Source organism: Dromiciops gliroides, chromosome 1, assembly GCF_019393635.1.
Source record: "Dromiciops gliroides isolate mDroGli1 chromosome 1, mDroGli1.pri, whole genome shotgun sequence".
Lineage (NCBI taxonomy): Eukaryota > Metazoa > Chordata > Mammalia > Microbiotheria > Microbiotheriidae > Dromiciops > Dromiciops gliroides.
In genome coordinates, this window is record NC_057861.1 from 633,541,029 (window position 1) to 633,556,084 (window position 15,056).

Genomic DNA, 15,056 nt, shown 5'->3' on the forward strand with positions numbered 1-15,056 from the left:
CAGTTACATCTTTAGGCTAAAAGGGTGTGACCATCTTAGCATTATTCTAAATTCAGTCCCCTCACTTTTAGGGATGAGGAAACTGGATCAGAAAAGTTCAGTAATTTATCTGAAAACATGGCCTTATTGCCATTAAAAATGTAGTGTCCTTTCAATCAAATAATCATTTAAGTGCCCACTATGTGGTAGGCACTAGGAATACAAAGAAGAAATCAAATAGTCCCTGCCCTCAAGCACTTAAAGGACAGACATGTTACATATGGATCTGTGTTTATAAATATATACAAAGTAAATACAACACAGATGAAAGGAAGGGAGGAAGTAATGGTCTCATGTAGGAGGTTTGAATGTAAACCCAAAATTCTGAGAGGCAGAGTTAAGGATATGAAGTGCATTTTAGGGATGAGGGACAAGCTTGTGTGAAAACTCAGAGGAGAATGTATCATGAATGGGGAACCACAACAAGGCCAACTTGACTGGAGTTTGAACTCAGGAGTGACATGATTGAACCTGTGCTTTTAAGATATCACTGGCGGTTTATGTGGAGACAAGGAGTCCAATTAGGAAACTGTTTTTAAAAGTCCAGGTGAGAGGTGGTGAGGGAGCAATTAGATATGAGTTGAGTCAATTGTCAAGGATGACGGTGGGTTGTAAATGTAGGTGACTAGGTTAGTGGTCTTCACAGAAATAGGGAGGTTTAGACTAGAGTAACACTGGGACTGGGAGTTATTCTTTATAGATGATTAAACTGACTGGAGCTAGGGATGGAGCAGAGAAAGGGCCCAGGACAGTGTTTAGGGATATACCCATAATTAGGTGACATGGTATAGATTATGATGAAGCAAAGGGTATGAATTGACTAAACGGGAATACAGAAGATCAGGGCCAGGAAACTAGATGAGAGACTATATGGAAGGAAACGGAATGCTATAGAGATCAAAAAGAATTAAGAGAATGATTCATTTCACAGACATCAGACTTGCAAAGGATTGGAGAAAGGGGAAGAAGGGACATGGACAGAACTTTGAATGTTTTTCTTTCATTGTGCTTCTGTATGAGTTAGCCCTGCTATTGCATAGCAGTTACTAAAAGTTGTCTGAGAAAATGGTGTTCTAGGATAGGCATCATATGCCTGTTCTCCTGTTCTTACAAAGACTAGCCAGTGTTTCTGAGAAGACATCTAAGACTTTTCACCAAGTGACTTGAGATAAAAGTTTTAGAGGTCTGGTAATCTAACCCTAAGGAAAATCGGATTTAAGTAATTCTAGTCATGTTCTCTAATACCATATGCCCCAAGTGGTGTACTCATGACATTTCTTGTTTATACTTGAAATAGTTTTTAAAGTCTAGCTTGTGTTTCTATAGTCAGCTTCAGATGACTATTCTCCCACAGAGAAACTGAAAGCAGGTACCTAAGCAGCATCCAGCATCAACAAAGACAGTGGTTGGAGCAGAATGCACATACGTAGGAGGATTGTGACTGTCCCTCTGGCAGAAGGTTTTTTTTGGAGGGGGGAGGGGGAGAAAACTAAAATTCACACCTCATATATGGATGGGGTCAACCAAGACCTAGGCTGAATAAGTGGTTGGTGTGTGTAGTTCTCTAATTAGCTATAAAAAACTGTAACAGCCACTTTACCACCTACATTCATCCCATCTGCCTCCCACCGTATCCTTCCACTAGGGATGGCAGGAAAGTCTTAAGGAGTATTTCTCACTTCCTAAACTTGACTTTCAAGCCAGTGATGAGGGAAAGGGCAGTCAAGAAACCCAACATGTCACAATTAATGTCCTTGTCTTCTTCAGTCATATCTGATATGCTAGAGCTGATGGTTGGTTTTACTCAGTGTAAAACACATTTCTTGAAAATCTTCAGGGCTACTGCCTGGAAGTAAAATGGGAGAGGTTGAAACTCTGTTCTTCTAACAGCTTAGGGCAAAAGTTTCCCAACAACAACACATGGTGGGAGGCTGGGCGTGGGATAAGGTTTGGTAGAGGGAGAAATACCCTATTACCAGATACAGATCTAATTATTAACATACATATTTGTCCATCCATACCATTTCACTTGTTTTTGAATAAATAGGTTTTAGAGGGTTTATTTAAGAAATATTCAAGTAATATGCTAGGCATTAGGTTAAGTGCTGAGAATGGAAAAAAACTAAAGTTTACCATTCTTCATTACATAAATATTCCCAACAGATATTTTCTCCCACATGAGAGAATATTAACTGTCATGTCTGCATTCCCTTGTACCATCTCATTGTCCTGGACAGCAGCTGCCTTGTTCACAAACACTACCATGTGTTCCACACCAATCTGGTGGAAGAAAATTGCTACCATTAGCAAGATGTACATACAAGTTTAGAAAAAGACATTTAAAATGCTGTATAGGAATGGTTCTGACCCCAGTGGATTCATGTCTCACTTCAGAGCTGTTTTAAAGATTGCCTTCCTCTCCTTAAACCTAATCCACAGGGCAGCTAGGTGGCACAGTAGATAGAGCACTGGCCCTGGAATCAGGAGTACCTGAGTTCAAATCTGGCCTCAGACACTTGACACTTGCTAGCTGTGTGACCTTGGGCAAGTCACTTAACCCCAATTGCCTCACCAGAAAAAAACCCAAAAAACTAATCCACCAATTACCCTCAAAAGATAGGTCTCCAGTAATCTCTCTCTTGAAAGAGGTTGGCACCTGTTTGGCAAGCAGCAGGTGCTTTCTTGTATGAGGAATGGGGCCATCACCAACATGTAGCCTTCCAAGTGGGATTTCTGGAAGCCATGATACTAGCTGAGTAGGCAAATCAATCCCCTTTGGCTTTCACACCTCCCCTGCCTGTTCCTCCACATGATGTGGTATGTTCAGGCCTTCCTTTCTCTCACTATTTCCCCTTTAGGCTCCATATTTTTCAAGTTTCTAACTTGTCTCTTTACTTACTCTTTTCTTACCAGTACCCCAGATTACAACTAGGACACCTCAATATCTTCCCCAGATACAGAGCTCTCAGTTCCTTCGGCCACCTCAAGTCCTGGTGTTGCCTAGGTGTGTCCCCCTCACTTTGACATAGGATCTCAGGACAGTCAGTGTAAACATTATCGAATGGCTCTGCTAGAACGTGGAACCAGAGGGGAAAACAGTTGAAGGGAGGGAATATGAGTCCTATAGGTGGTAAGTACACTGTCCCCTCCTGACCAACTTCCTAGGCCATTGAAGTGCTAGAAAACAGGGTTTTGACTTATATACCCACAGGGCCCAGGTCCAAGGCTAGTAACAGTTCCTGATTCCAACTGGTTCCTAGACTCAAAGGATAACCATCCTATTGCATAGTGAGCCAAATGGGATGTCTCTGTGGCAGTGACATGATATCAATCAAAATTTGAAATCTCTCACTTGGTTGTGATTTATTTCCACTTTTGGTATGGGCCCAAAGTATCGTACTATCTGAAAATGTTGCCCGTGTGGTTCATTGTCAGTGGACATAGAGCACTGGGCCTGGAAGAACACTTGAGTTCGGACATTTACTAGCTATGTGACATTAGGCGAGTCATTTAACCTCTTCTCTGCTTTGTTTCCTTAACTGTAAAATGGGGAAAATAAGAACACCTACCTACCTCACAGGGTTGTTGTGAGGGTCAGATGAGATTATTTGTAAAGGGCTTAGCGCATGCCTGCACATAATTAGGTGCTTAATAAATGCCTCTTCCCTTCCCTTCATCATTCTTGGTGATGGCTGTATATTATTAGTGTAGGTATTATCCATGTAGCTAATGGTGCCAACATTAACATGAGGTTTGTCCCTCACTTAAGTCGTCTTAGCTGCTACAGTGAGGATCTCAAAATGGGAAGGCTGGGAAGGGCTTCTCTGGAATTGGGCCTATGTAGGAAAAAACTGGAAATAAAAGTCAGCCTCTTAATGGGGGACTGGTAAGATATGGGGAAAATAACATGTTCCAAACTCTACGTTTTACTTAGTCCCTCATTTTCACTGATCTTGATCAGGTTCAGGATCTGGAGCATTTCCTTAACCACTTTAAAAAGTTGTGCAGCAACTGGCAGCACTGAGTGAGAAGGAAAGGGAACCAACTACTACAGTAAATGAGATCAGTTAATCAACAAGCATTTATTAGGCACCGACTGAGTAGTGACAATGTACTGACCTTCCTTCCGTCCCCCCAGCACTGTCACTTCCTTCATTCCCTGCTTCTCCCCTGCCCATCTCCTCTCCTAGGCTCCTCATTGTCCTCCCTCCTATGTCTTTTTCCTTCCCTTCCTCTATCCTTTGTTTCCCAACCCTTCCCTCCATGTTTTCTTTCCCTCCTACAGCCCCTTCTTGGGTATCCAACCTTGCCTTCTCCCTCCTTGCCCTCCTACATCACTCCCTTGGATGCCTGGATACCCATACCCTTCACGCTCCTCCTTTTCCTCCTCTTCCTAATCTGTCCCTTCCAGCCCTCCCCATCGGTTCTACTCTGCCCCGGGGGGTGAAGGGGACCCGCAGCTTCGCTCCACCCCGCTTTCCAACCGCTGGGGTCAGGTCGTGATGGGTCGCTGCTGTCACGACGAGAAGGGGAAGGGACTTAAGTGATGAGATGTGCTGCGCTCTGGAGATCCTGGAAGCAACAACCTCTTATTCACCACCCGGAAGTGACGTCATGTAAGGCGAGTGAGAACTACACTGGAGAAGCTTCAAGAACTTCCGGTGGTGGAGCGGGGAACCAAGAAGAATCCTCCCGACCAATGTTCAGGGACCGGCAGGCTACCAGATCCCACAATGCATCACCAGAAAGACAAGGGGGCCCCGCCCTCTTCGTACCGTAGCTTCATGGGATATGTAGTTTTCTAAGGACATGTTCGAAAGGACCTGAAACTTAGCTGGAGGCTATCTTACTATCCCAAGCATCTTTTGTTAGCTTCCTTTGGTCGCCTCTGCGCCAGTAGCACAAAATTCACGCATAAGTATTACCTGTTGGGCCCTGCCCTCTTGACAGAAGACCACTGGCCACCCCCCAATTCCTAAAAAGGGGAAATAAGGCTGTTATTACCTGGCCAGGGTTACTGCACATTCTTCCCAGTTGGACTCCCTGCCCCCAACATCACTCTCCTTTGAATCCATCCACACTCTACTTGTGGATTCCTTCTAAAAATGCATCACTTATCTTATCACTCTCCTAATCAGAAACTTTTGGTGGGTCTCCAAGTCCCAAAGCGGGCATTGTGGTGGGAATGGGAAAAGCAATGATTGTCAATTTTGAAGTCATTAGACCTGAGCTCAAATCCCCTTTGATACTCTGTTACCCTTGTTAACTCATTTCATCACTCCTGAATCTGAGATTCTTTATTTGGGAAATTGTGCTTACAGTATCAAAATGTGAGCCATTATGATTATTAAAGAAAGAATAAAGTCTGAACTCTTTGGTCAAGCATTTAAGGCCCACCGTCATCTGATCCCTACAAATTTCACCTTTCTAACCCCATCATCTCCCACTATTCCCCCATACCTTTAAGCCGCAGACAAAATGGTCATTTTGTCTTTCATTTTCCAATTTCTGTATCTGGAATGTACTCACCTAATTTCATCTCTGAGGCAAATCTAGCGTCAGACTCAGCTAAAATTCATCTTCCTGAACCCTTTCCCCAAAGCCTTAACCAAAAGCAGAGGATTCTCAAAGCACTTTGTATCTTCTTTATGATTCTTCAGGATAAGGATTGGTAAATAAAAGGAGCTTCCCCTAGGGAAACTCCCTCTACCAATGCAGGTCAGCACCTTAATCTTCAATTTACAGCTTTGGAGAGATGCTTAGAGCAATGACAGGTTATGGTCACACAGTCCATGTGTCAGAGGCAGGCCATGAGCTCAGGTCTTCCTGACTCCCTGATTAGCTCTTTATCCTCCATGTCATTTTGCCTCTCCTAACTTTTACGTTTATATTTGGTTTTGTATTATGGTTAGATGTACACTGTTAATCAGAAAAAGAAATTGAACTAAAAAAATTAAAAAGCCCAGACCAGATGTATTTACAAGTTAATACTATCAAATAGTAAAAGAACAATTCCAATATATTCCATAAACTGCTTGCAACAGGAAAAAAGGATCCCACCAAACTCCTTTGATACAAAAATGGTCTTTGAAACCTAAATTGGAGGGTGACAGAGAAAACTATAACATCCCTAATGAATATTGAAAATATTCAATATTAGGTGAAAAAAAGGCCACTATATACATATTTAAGAGTATACACTATGAGCTGGATTTATGACAAGAAATGCAGGGTTGGTTCAATATATAGAGGAAAAACAGTTATGTAGTGTTTGATAAACCCCAAAATCCCAACTACTGGGGTAAAGACTATTTCACCAAAAGTGCTGAGAAAACTGGAAAGCAAATCTGGCAAAAAATTAGGTTTAGATCAGAGGTTCCTTAATCTGGGCTTCATAATTTTGGGAATATCTTAATAACTATTTCAACCTCTGTTGTGTCATGTATTTTATGTTTTTAAAACCACTGTTCTGAGAAGGGGTCTGAAGGCTTCACCGGACTACCTAAAGGGTCCAGGAAACAAAAAAAGACCCATGGTTAGACAAATACCTCATACCATATACCAGTGTTAACTCCCAGTGTATATTTGTACATGTTTAACCCACTCCCCCTGCACCACTACCCCCCCCCCAAAAAAAAAGATTTTAAGGAAGAGCTGTTGTTTTGTCCATGTTTGTAACTAACTTACCACAGGGGCTTTTACTTAGGTACTCAGTGTTTAACTAATAAGACTTAGAAAACAGGAATCCTTTAATGCTGTTTAGGAACTTTTCTAATCCACCCAAGAAATAGTCAAGGGATACAGATTGTACAGTATGTGGGGCCATTTTGTCGTCTATTGTAATTACAGGTCTAGATGGGATGAGAGGCCCCTGCCTGTCCCACAACCATGGCCACTACATATTATAGAGAGGAGCCATGTTAAATGTACCTCTCATTTTGCCCTGAGGAGGGGGGGAAGGGGTTAGTCTATCATTCTAATTGGGATTTTTAACATCACTGGCCTAGGAAAGTTTCCCTTCTCTGGGATTCTGGGGAAGGTCCCAAAACTGGGTTTACCCACCCACCATAAACCCCATCTCTATCCTCAGCCTCCATCAGAATCCCAAAATCGGGGGAGGTTGGAGTAATGAGAAACCACCAATGTATTTAGCTTGGGGCTGGTTTTTCCCAAGTCTCTTATCTTTACCTACCCTCAGAAACCCAAGTATCTATCTTCTCCTCCCTCCTTTTTAGCACTTTCTGATAGGGACTGCACTTGAAAATCAGGCAGACATGGATCTCAATCTCCCTTCTAACCTGTACAGTAATTTCCCTCAACCAGGTTCTTTATCCATACAATGAAGGAATTGGCTTAGCCTCCCAAGAGCTTCTAGCTCTGAACTTATGATCCTATTACCCTTTCCCCTCAGGATGCTTTAGAAACCAGCTCACTTTAAAAAATTCCTTGAGCTCATCCATTTAGGAGAGAAAGATTCCCTAGTAATCTGATACCATCCAAAGACCACTATCTTTCACATCCGATGTTCATGTGAACCTGGGAGAAAGTGAAAGCTTATGACCAGCCAAGTCAGGTAATGAGTTTTTAGAGGCAGAGATTCTCTGATCTCACTGGCAGGCATCTTTATTGCAAGTAATCAAAGAGAAGAGGCAGCCCAGGCTAGGAGGAGTTGCTCTTGGGAGTTTGGAAGCCTTAGTATAAGTCATGTTTTTCTACTACCCCTGTAGGACCACAACCAAAGCATTCATCTGAATCCATTTCCTCCTACTGTAAAAGGGGTTAATATGTTGTACCTATCTCAGGATTGCAGTAGTAACTCTCCATTTTCTATCAGCAGCCCTGCTTGGTTTCGACTCCAAGGGAACATCATGCCTCACTCAGGATAAGCTGATCACCTGAAGTCTCACCACCATGTTGACTGACTGACTCAGTTTTTGATACTCAACACCTTCTCAAGTCCTTCAGTTGTCCTTTCCCCCATTAGATTGTAAGCTCCTTGAGGGCAGGTACAGCCTTTTTCTTATTTGTATGCCCAGGGCTTAGTTGAATGCCTAGCATATAGTAGACTCTTCATGTTTATTGAACTGTGTGAGGATCAAATTCAGTAATTTATAAAGTGCTTTGCAAACTTTAAAGCACATTAATCAGTGTGGCTTCATGGACTGGAACAAAAAAGCCTTGAAATCGGTCTAGGGGTCTTTTGGCACCTCTAGGCAACTCTTTAAGGCTATACATTGCAAAGAGGGTGCTAATGTACTTTGGTAGAGGGAGTTTCCATATCCCATAAGTCCTCCAAACTCAGAAAACACGTGTGTGTGCGTATGCACACACACATGTCCAACAACATTTTAAACTCACATTCTACAAATAAAGGTCAGCCATTTCTACTTAATGGATCTGTTTCTCCATGTATATGAGGGAACTGATAGCCCTTCCTAAATCTCATATTCTATTTGTATTACTAGTGATAACACTGTCTCTTATATTACAATGCACTTGGAAGCAATTTTCAAAATTATGAAAGACTAACAAACATGATGGTATCACAAATTTAAGAGCTAGTAATTCTTATGCTCAGAGATGCACAGTACTAGCATCGTTCCTCAAGAGCTGGTAGGGACACACGTCCCTACCAGTGTTAACTTTGTAGCAGGGTAGCTTGGTGGCAACATTTCTCAGTGCAGCTGAAATGCCCATGTCTTTACAGAATCATGAATTTGATTCTTTCTTGCCCACTGAGCTTCCATCCTAAAGATGTTAGCTCCTTAACGTTTCTATAGTATGTTTCTTTACAAAGGTAGGTAACAAATCTTATTCCCACTTTACAAATAAGGAAATGAGCTAGCTGGGACTAAAACCAAGAACTTGAGCAATTCCAGGTCCAGCTCCACCTCTCCCTCTACTTCACGATATGTCCCTGTTATCAACACTAAAGGTCACTGTAAAATCCCAGAAACAAAACACCCTCAACAGGAATTATCCATCTGAAGGTACAAATAGCAGTACCCAATCTTTTAATCTGTACAACAGCAGGTTACTACATGTGGTGTTCCACTATTCACACAACACTTTATTTTCCCATACAACTTATAGGCCTTTCAGTCCCAGGAGAAACCGTTGCTGGAGATGGCAGGAAAAGCCTGAAGACATTTTTTCAAGTCCTACATTTGAGCTTGATTCAGGCTAGTGAGCTATCAATGCTAGAAGGGCTAGAATTGAGCTCAGCTCCACTTAATCTCCTTGTCCTCTTGAGTCAGAGCTGATATATTAGTGACCAGGCCAGTACCAATGGTTTTACCACCATCCCTCAGGGTAAAACGCTGACCTTTCTCCAAGATCATGGGTTGTCTTAAGATTAAGTTTAGTTTCAGATCTTCACCAGGCATGGCCATTTCCTGGAGAAAAATAGGGGTTAGACAATGAATCACTGCCCTCAATTAACCAAAGTGTAGGTGAGAGGGAAAAAAGGGAGGGTGGGAAAGGAGAGAGAATAAATCACCTTCACCCACATATAACTTCAACTAAGCATTAACAACCCCCTCTAGGCTATAGTCTATTTTTGAACAAGAGATTGTATTGTAGGTAGAGGGAAATCCATCAAGAACCATTTAATATGTCAATCCTGTGCCAGGTTGTGCTAAGTGCTGGGCATATGAAGACAAAAGCGAAGCACATCGGTCTCCTAAACAACCAACTCACCTTCTCTGGGGGCAGAAGGACGCGACAGGCCATGTCCCATGTGAGAGAGAACATGACAGGCATGAAATGTGACACAAAGGGTTTGTGTCGGCCACCTTCCTCTTTGCTGAGAATGTATACCTGGGAAATGAAGTAAATAATCAGAAGCCTTTGCCTGCTGTCACTTGTGTTTTCCTAAAAAGAGAACTGGACCAGGGCTAAGGAAGTATACAGCCTAGTGACTGCTGGGACACTTCTTCCTCCCCCTCAACTATAGCTTACCTGAGCCTCAACTTTCTGATGGGGCTGAATGGAGCCTGGTTTAACCATCACCATGCCCCGTCGAACATCCTCTCTCTTTAGCCCCCGAATTAATGCTCCAAGGTTATCTCCAGCCTCAGCTCTTTCCAGACTCTGGTGAAACATTTCAATTCCTGCAACAGAAAAGCAACTTCAAGGCAGGTTCCTGCCTCGTAGAAGGGGGGGGGGGGGGGCGCGCCTAGGTGGCGCAGTGGATAGAGCACCGACCCTGGATTCAGGAGGACCTGAGTTCAAACCTAGCCTCAGACACTTGACACTCACTAGCTGTGTGACCCTGGGCAAGTCACTTAACCCCCCCACTGCCTCACCAAAAAAAAGAAAAAAAGGAAAGGGAACAAGGCTTCAGTCCTAATGCAAGCAAGAACAGAGGAAATAGGAAGGGCTTAACAGCTGACTGAGCTTTACCTGTGACCACAGAGCGAATATTCTTGCTGTGGCCCAGAAATTCACATTCATCTCCCTTCTTCACGGTTCCTCTCTCCAGCGTCCCTGTCACCACTGTACCACGACCTAGAACAGAACAATTTAAAACGTGAGGAGGGCTTCATGGGGGTTGGGGAAATTAAAAAAATACCAAGGAAAGAGGATTCTAAACCAGGAAGAAAATAGGGAGGAGCTAGGGAAAACGTAAAGCAGTCATCTCACCAGGGATGGAGTAAACAGACTCCACAGGCAGGAGAAAAGGCTTTTCTAGATCCCGAGTGGGCACAGGAATATGAGTGTCCACAGCATCCAGCAGTTTCATTACAGCATTCACCCCTAACTCTGGCTGCCGATGCTGTCATTAAAGGAGAGACACATTGTCAGGGAAAAGCCAGCTTTTTCTCTAAGAGGGGGACATGAGCACAGGACAGCAGCAGCAGCAGGGAAGGTGATACATGGCCTGATGTTCCTATTCAGTTTTCCAGTCACCTGTCCATAATATCTTGGTCAGTGGGTCAGACCTATAGTCAATCCAGCTGAGAGTTATATAGTATCACTGGCAGCAGTTTGACCAAGTAGGGAAGTTGTTCTCTGTGACAATTCTCTCCAAGGTATTCCCAGACAGATTCACTGAATGAATCAACAGCCCCATGGAGAATGTCTCCCAACCTGTGGCCTTCTACCTTACCTCAAGGGCACAGAGAGCAGAACCAACAATGACAGGAGTCTTCTCCCCATCATAGCCAAACTCAGTGAGCAGCTCCCTTATTTCTAGCTCTACTAGCTCCACCATCTCATTGTCCTGGACAGCATCTGCCTTGTTCACAAACACTACCATGTGTTCCACACCAATCTGGTGGAAGAAAATTGCTACTGTTAGTAAGGTTTACACACAAATTCAGAAAAGGACATTTAAAATGTTGTGTAGGAATGATCCTGACCCCAATGAATCCACACCCCACCAAAGAGCTCTTTTATTTATTTTTTTTCCCCCCAGAGCTCTTTTAAAAACTACCTCCCTCTCCTTCCACCATCCCCACTCCCATCCCTACCCCAATTTAGATTTCTAGCAAGGCTCCATCTGAAGAGACTAATACCTGTTTGGCAAGGAGCAGATGCTCCCTTGTCTGGGGCATGGGGCCATCATTGGCTGCTACCACCAGGATGCAGCCATCCAGTGGGGCTGTGCCGGTGATCATGTTCTGGAAATGGAATGACACTAGTTGAGCATAGAAATTCTTCAGATTTTAAATTTTGCCTTTTTCCTTCTCCAAGATATGTGATATTATCAGTCCTTTTCCATTATTGCCCCTTTCTTGGGCCTCAAATCCTGCCTTTGAGCCTCATATTTTCCCCTTTCTTCTTACCAGCACCTCCCATTACAAACATGACACTTTTGTATCTTCCCCAAAGTTCCAAGTTCTGTCAGCCACCTCAGTGCCTAGGGTTGCCCAGGTATTCCCCTTTCACCTTGACATAGTCAGCATGACCAGGACAGTCAGTATGAGCATAGTGTCGAGCAGCTGTACTATATTCCACATGGGCTGCATTAATGGTGATACCCCGGGCTCGTTCCTCTGGTGCATTGTCGATCTCCTCATACTTCTTAAACTTGGCCCCTCCGCCCTCTGCCAGAACTTGGAACCAGAAGAGAGGAAATAGTTGAAGGGAGTATATACACTTTAGGCGGTACTCTGTCCTCTTCCCCTTTTGACTATTTTCTTATCCTAAAAGGGTTCAGATCCCATACCCAAAGAAGTAAGGCAAATGACATCTGGGAAATAAGGATCCTTTGAACTTCTATCTTTGTCAGCACCCCCCTCCCCATTGTGGTTCCTAGACTCATGTGGCATTCTCCATCAGTGAAACTTTAAAATCTCCACATATATGTATATGCATACATGTATGTATATATATACAAACATACACATATTTTTTCCACCCCTGATAACCAAAACACCGTCTTCCCCCCATATACATATCTCCCCGTCCTTACTCTTGGTGATTGCTGCTGTCAGTGTAGTCTTGCCATGATCCACGTGTCCAATAGTACCAATATTAATATGGGGTTTGTCTCTCACATAGGTCTTCTTGGCCTCAACAGCAAGACCCCGTAAAATGAGGGGCAGGAAGGGCTTTTGCCCTAGGTTAGAAAGTTGGGCCTGCAAAGAAAGAAAACTGATTTTTGTTGACAGCAGGAGAAAAAAAATCCCACAGCCCCTTGGTGGGTTATGGGGGAAAAGATACGAGGTCAGTATTAGGAAAACAGATGATCGCTCCATTTATGTCACTTTCCCCTTATTCTCTTTGGCCTTGGTCAGGTTTGGGATCAGGAATGTGTCCTCACCCTTTTCAAAAACTTGTGTAGCAGCTGGCAGCTCTGAAAAACTGAGAAGAAAGGAGAAAGCTTTAGAGTAAAAAAGGGTTTTAGTTCTCACTTTCTTCCCTCTCCGCATATCCTGGCCCCATTTCTCTCCGTTCCTTTCCTCTCCCACATCCCTTCTACGTTTCTCTCCCATAACCCCTTTTTCTTCCTTTCCACTATCGTTCTGTCCCCCACTTCTCCCCATCTTTTCTTCTTCTTTCATGGTTCCCCACCCCCACCCCGTCTCCTCCTTCCATCATCCAGGAGGTCCCTCCCCCTTTCCCTCCTTCAGCCCCTTCTTAGATACCCAGGCTTCCTTCTCCCTCCTTGCCTTCGTACGTCACTCCCCTGGATGCCTGAATCCCCTTCGAGCTCCTCCTTTCCCTCCTCCTCCCTGTCGGTTCTGCTCTGCCCTGGGTCAAGGGGACTAGCACCCTCTCTCCTCCCTGTCCTCCTACCGCTGGCTCCGGGCCGTGCGCGGAACATAACGGTTGCAGCCATCACAACGAGGAACGCGGTCGGGCGGAGAGAGGAGGGGATAATGCGGCCTTAGAGAAAAGGCGCCAGAGGCGAAAGGGACAGGGAACGATGCGGCGTGTGAGGCACTAAGGGCACAAGGAACTGGAAGGTACTTCCGTCGGACGGAAGTGACGTACGTAAAGGAAAACGAGACTATGGAAGGATCCCTCCAGGACCGCTAGGGTGGACTTCCTGTGCGGCGGGGATACCCGGAAGGAGAAGGGTCCGAAGGCCGGAGGCATGGGCTGGCTGCCAGCTCCCACAATGCACCGCCAAGAACAACAGTGAAACCCCGCCCCTCCGTTTGTATTGCCTCCTGGGATTTGTGGTCATTTGAGGGTAGGGAATACGGAGAGCGCTTTCTGGGGCACTTCTTTAGAGGTGATTGGGAGGCAGGCTCGGGATTTCCCAATTTACGTGAAGCGATGTGGAGCTGGAGCCCATTTCGTCTCAAATAACGACCCTAGTAACCCGTGGGCAGTTCGTGAATGAATGAAGAAAAGCATTTGAGTGCTCTTCCAGAGAAGGTTCCCAATCGCATTGGGGGAGTTTCCTGGTTGGGGGAGCTCCCTGTATCAATGAAATCATGGATCTAGTCCCTATCTCTTTCTCCACTATGTTACTGGCAGCGTGCTAAGTCCTGGAAATACAAAAGAGAGACAGTCCCTAACCTTACAGAGCTTACAACCAAACAAGGGCAGACAATACATAAAGGATGTTTCCTAGGAAAGGATGTTTTAGGCTAGAAAAAAAATTTTTTTGTTTGTTTTTGTTGTGGCAATTGGGGGTTAAGTGACTTGCCCAGGGTCACACAGCTAGTGTCAAGTTTCTGAGGTAAAATTTGAACTCAGTTCCTCCTGACTCCAGGGCCAGTGCTCTATCCACTGCACCACCTAGCTGCCTCCTAGGCTAGAAATTAATAGGGATGGCCAATGGAGGGATAGGGCAGTCAATGGACACATCTTTTCAGAAGCAATGGCAGTGTTGATTTGCATATAGGGCTTAAAGCAAAAAAATGGAGGGAGACTAGGGTTGGGGGAGAAGGTAGTGGTTTCCACGCTGAGCTGCATAGCAGAAAGATGAGGGGGACGAAGTTAAACATGGGGTGGGGGGTCCTAAGACTACCTAAGTATATTGATTGAACTCTCATTGTTCAGCACGGAGCCTTCCCCAGGTAGCTCCAAAGTTGGGTGGCTTATTTCTCCAAGGCATGAGGGCTGGGGTCTCCCATATCTGTCCTAGAGATCTATTCTGGTTTCTGCCTGAAATTCCCCTATTAAAGAACTTCCTTTGGAGGGCGGCTAGGTGGCGCAGTGGATAAAGCACTGGCCCTGGATTCAGGAGTTTCTGAGTTCAAATCCAGCCTCAGACACTTGACACTTACTAGCTGTGTGACCTTGGGCAAGTCACTTAACCCCCATTGCCCCGCAAAAAACCAAAACAAAATAAATAAGACTTGTGGTAACCCATCCCTCAAATCCCTTTAAAAAAAAAAGAACTTCCTTTGGATTCCCCTTTTTAAAAGAAAATACTCCTAAATCTGTAACTGTTATGGGAATATAATGGGCCCAAAGAACCTTCTCCTTGAGAAGACACACCTAAAGAGATAAGTGGCACCAGATCAGTACTGAGCTACCTCCAGGAAAACCACCCTTCATTCCAGTCTTCCCCACCCCTGGGGAGATAAGATTAGGTGTGGCTGCTGTGAGGA

At 44.4% G+C, this 15,056-nt stretch overlaps 1 protein-coding gene across 1 annotated transcript; it reads right to left on the bottom strand.

Moving 5' to 3' along the window:
- Positions 1 to 9,015: 9,015 nt before the first annotated feature.
- TUFM (Tu translation elongation factor, mitochondrial) lies at positions 9,016 to 13,470 on the bottom strand. Its single transcript, XM_043967643.1, has 11 exons — positions 13,285 to 13,470; positions 12,809 to 12,849; positions 12,458 to 12,623; positions 11,932 to 12,098; positions 11,559 to 11,663; positions 11,150 to 11,314; positions 10,684 to 10,816; positions 10,444 to 10,548; positions 10,000 to 10,151; positions 9,739 to 9,858; positions 9,016 to 9,434 (listed from the first exon to the last, which is right to left on the bottom strand). The coding sequence occupies exons 1-11, from the start codon at positions 13,325 to 13,327 to the stop codon at positions 9,261 to 9,263; spliced, it is 1,371 nt and encodes a 456-aa protein (XP_043823578.1). The 5' UTR covers positions 13,328 to 13,470; the 3' UTR covers positions 9,016 to 9,260.
- Positions 13,471 to 15,056: the final 1,586 nt, after the last annotated feature.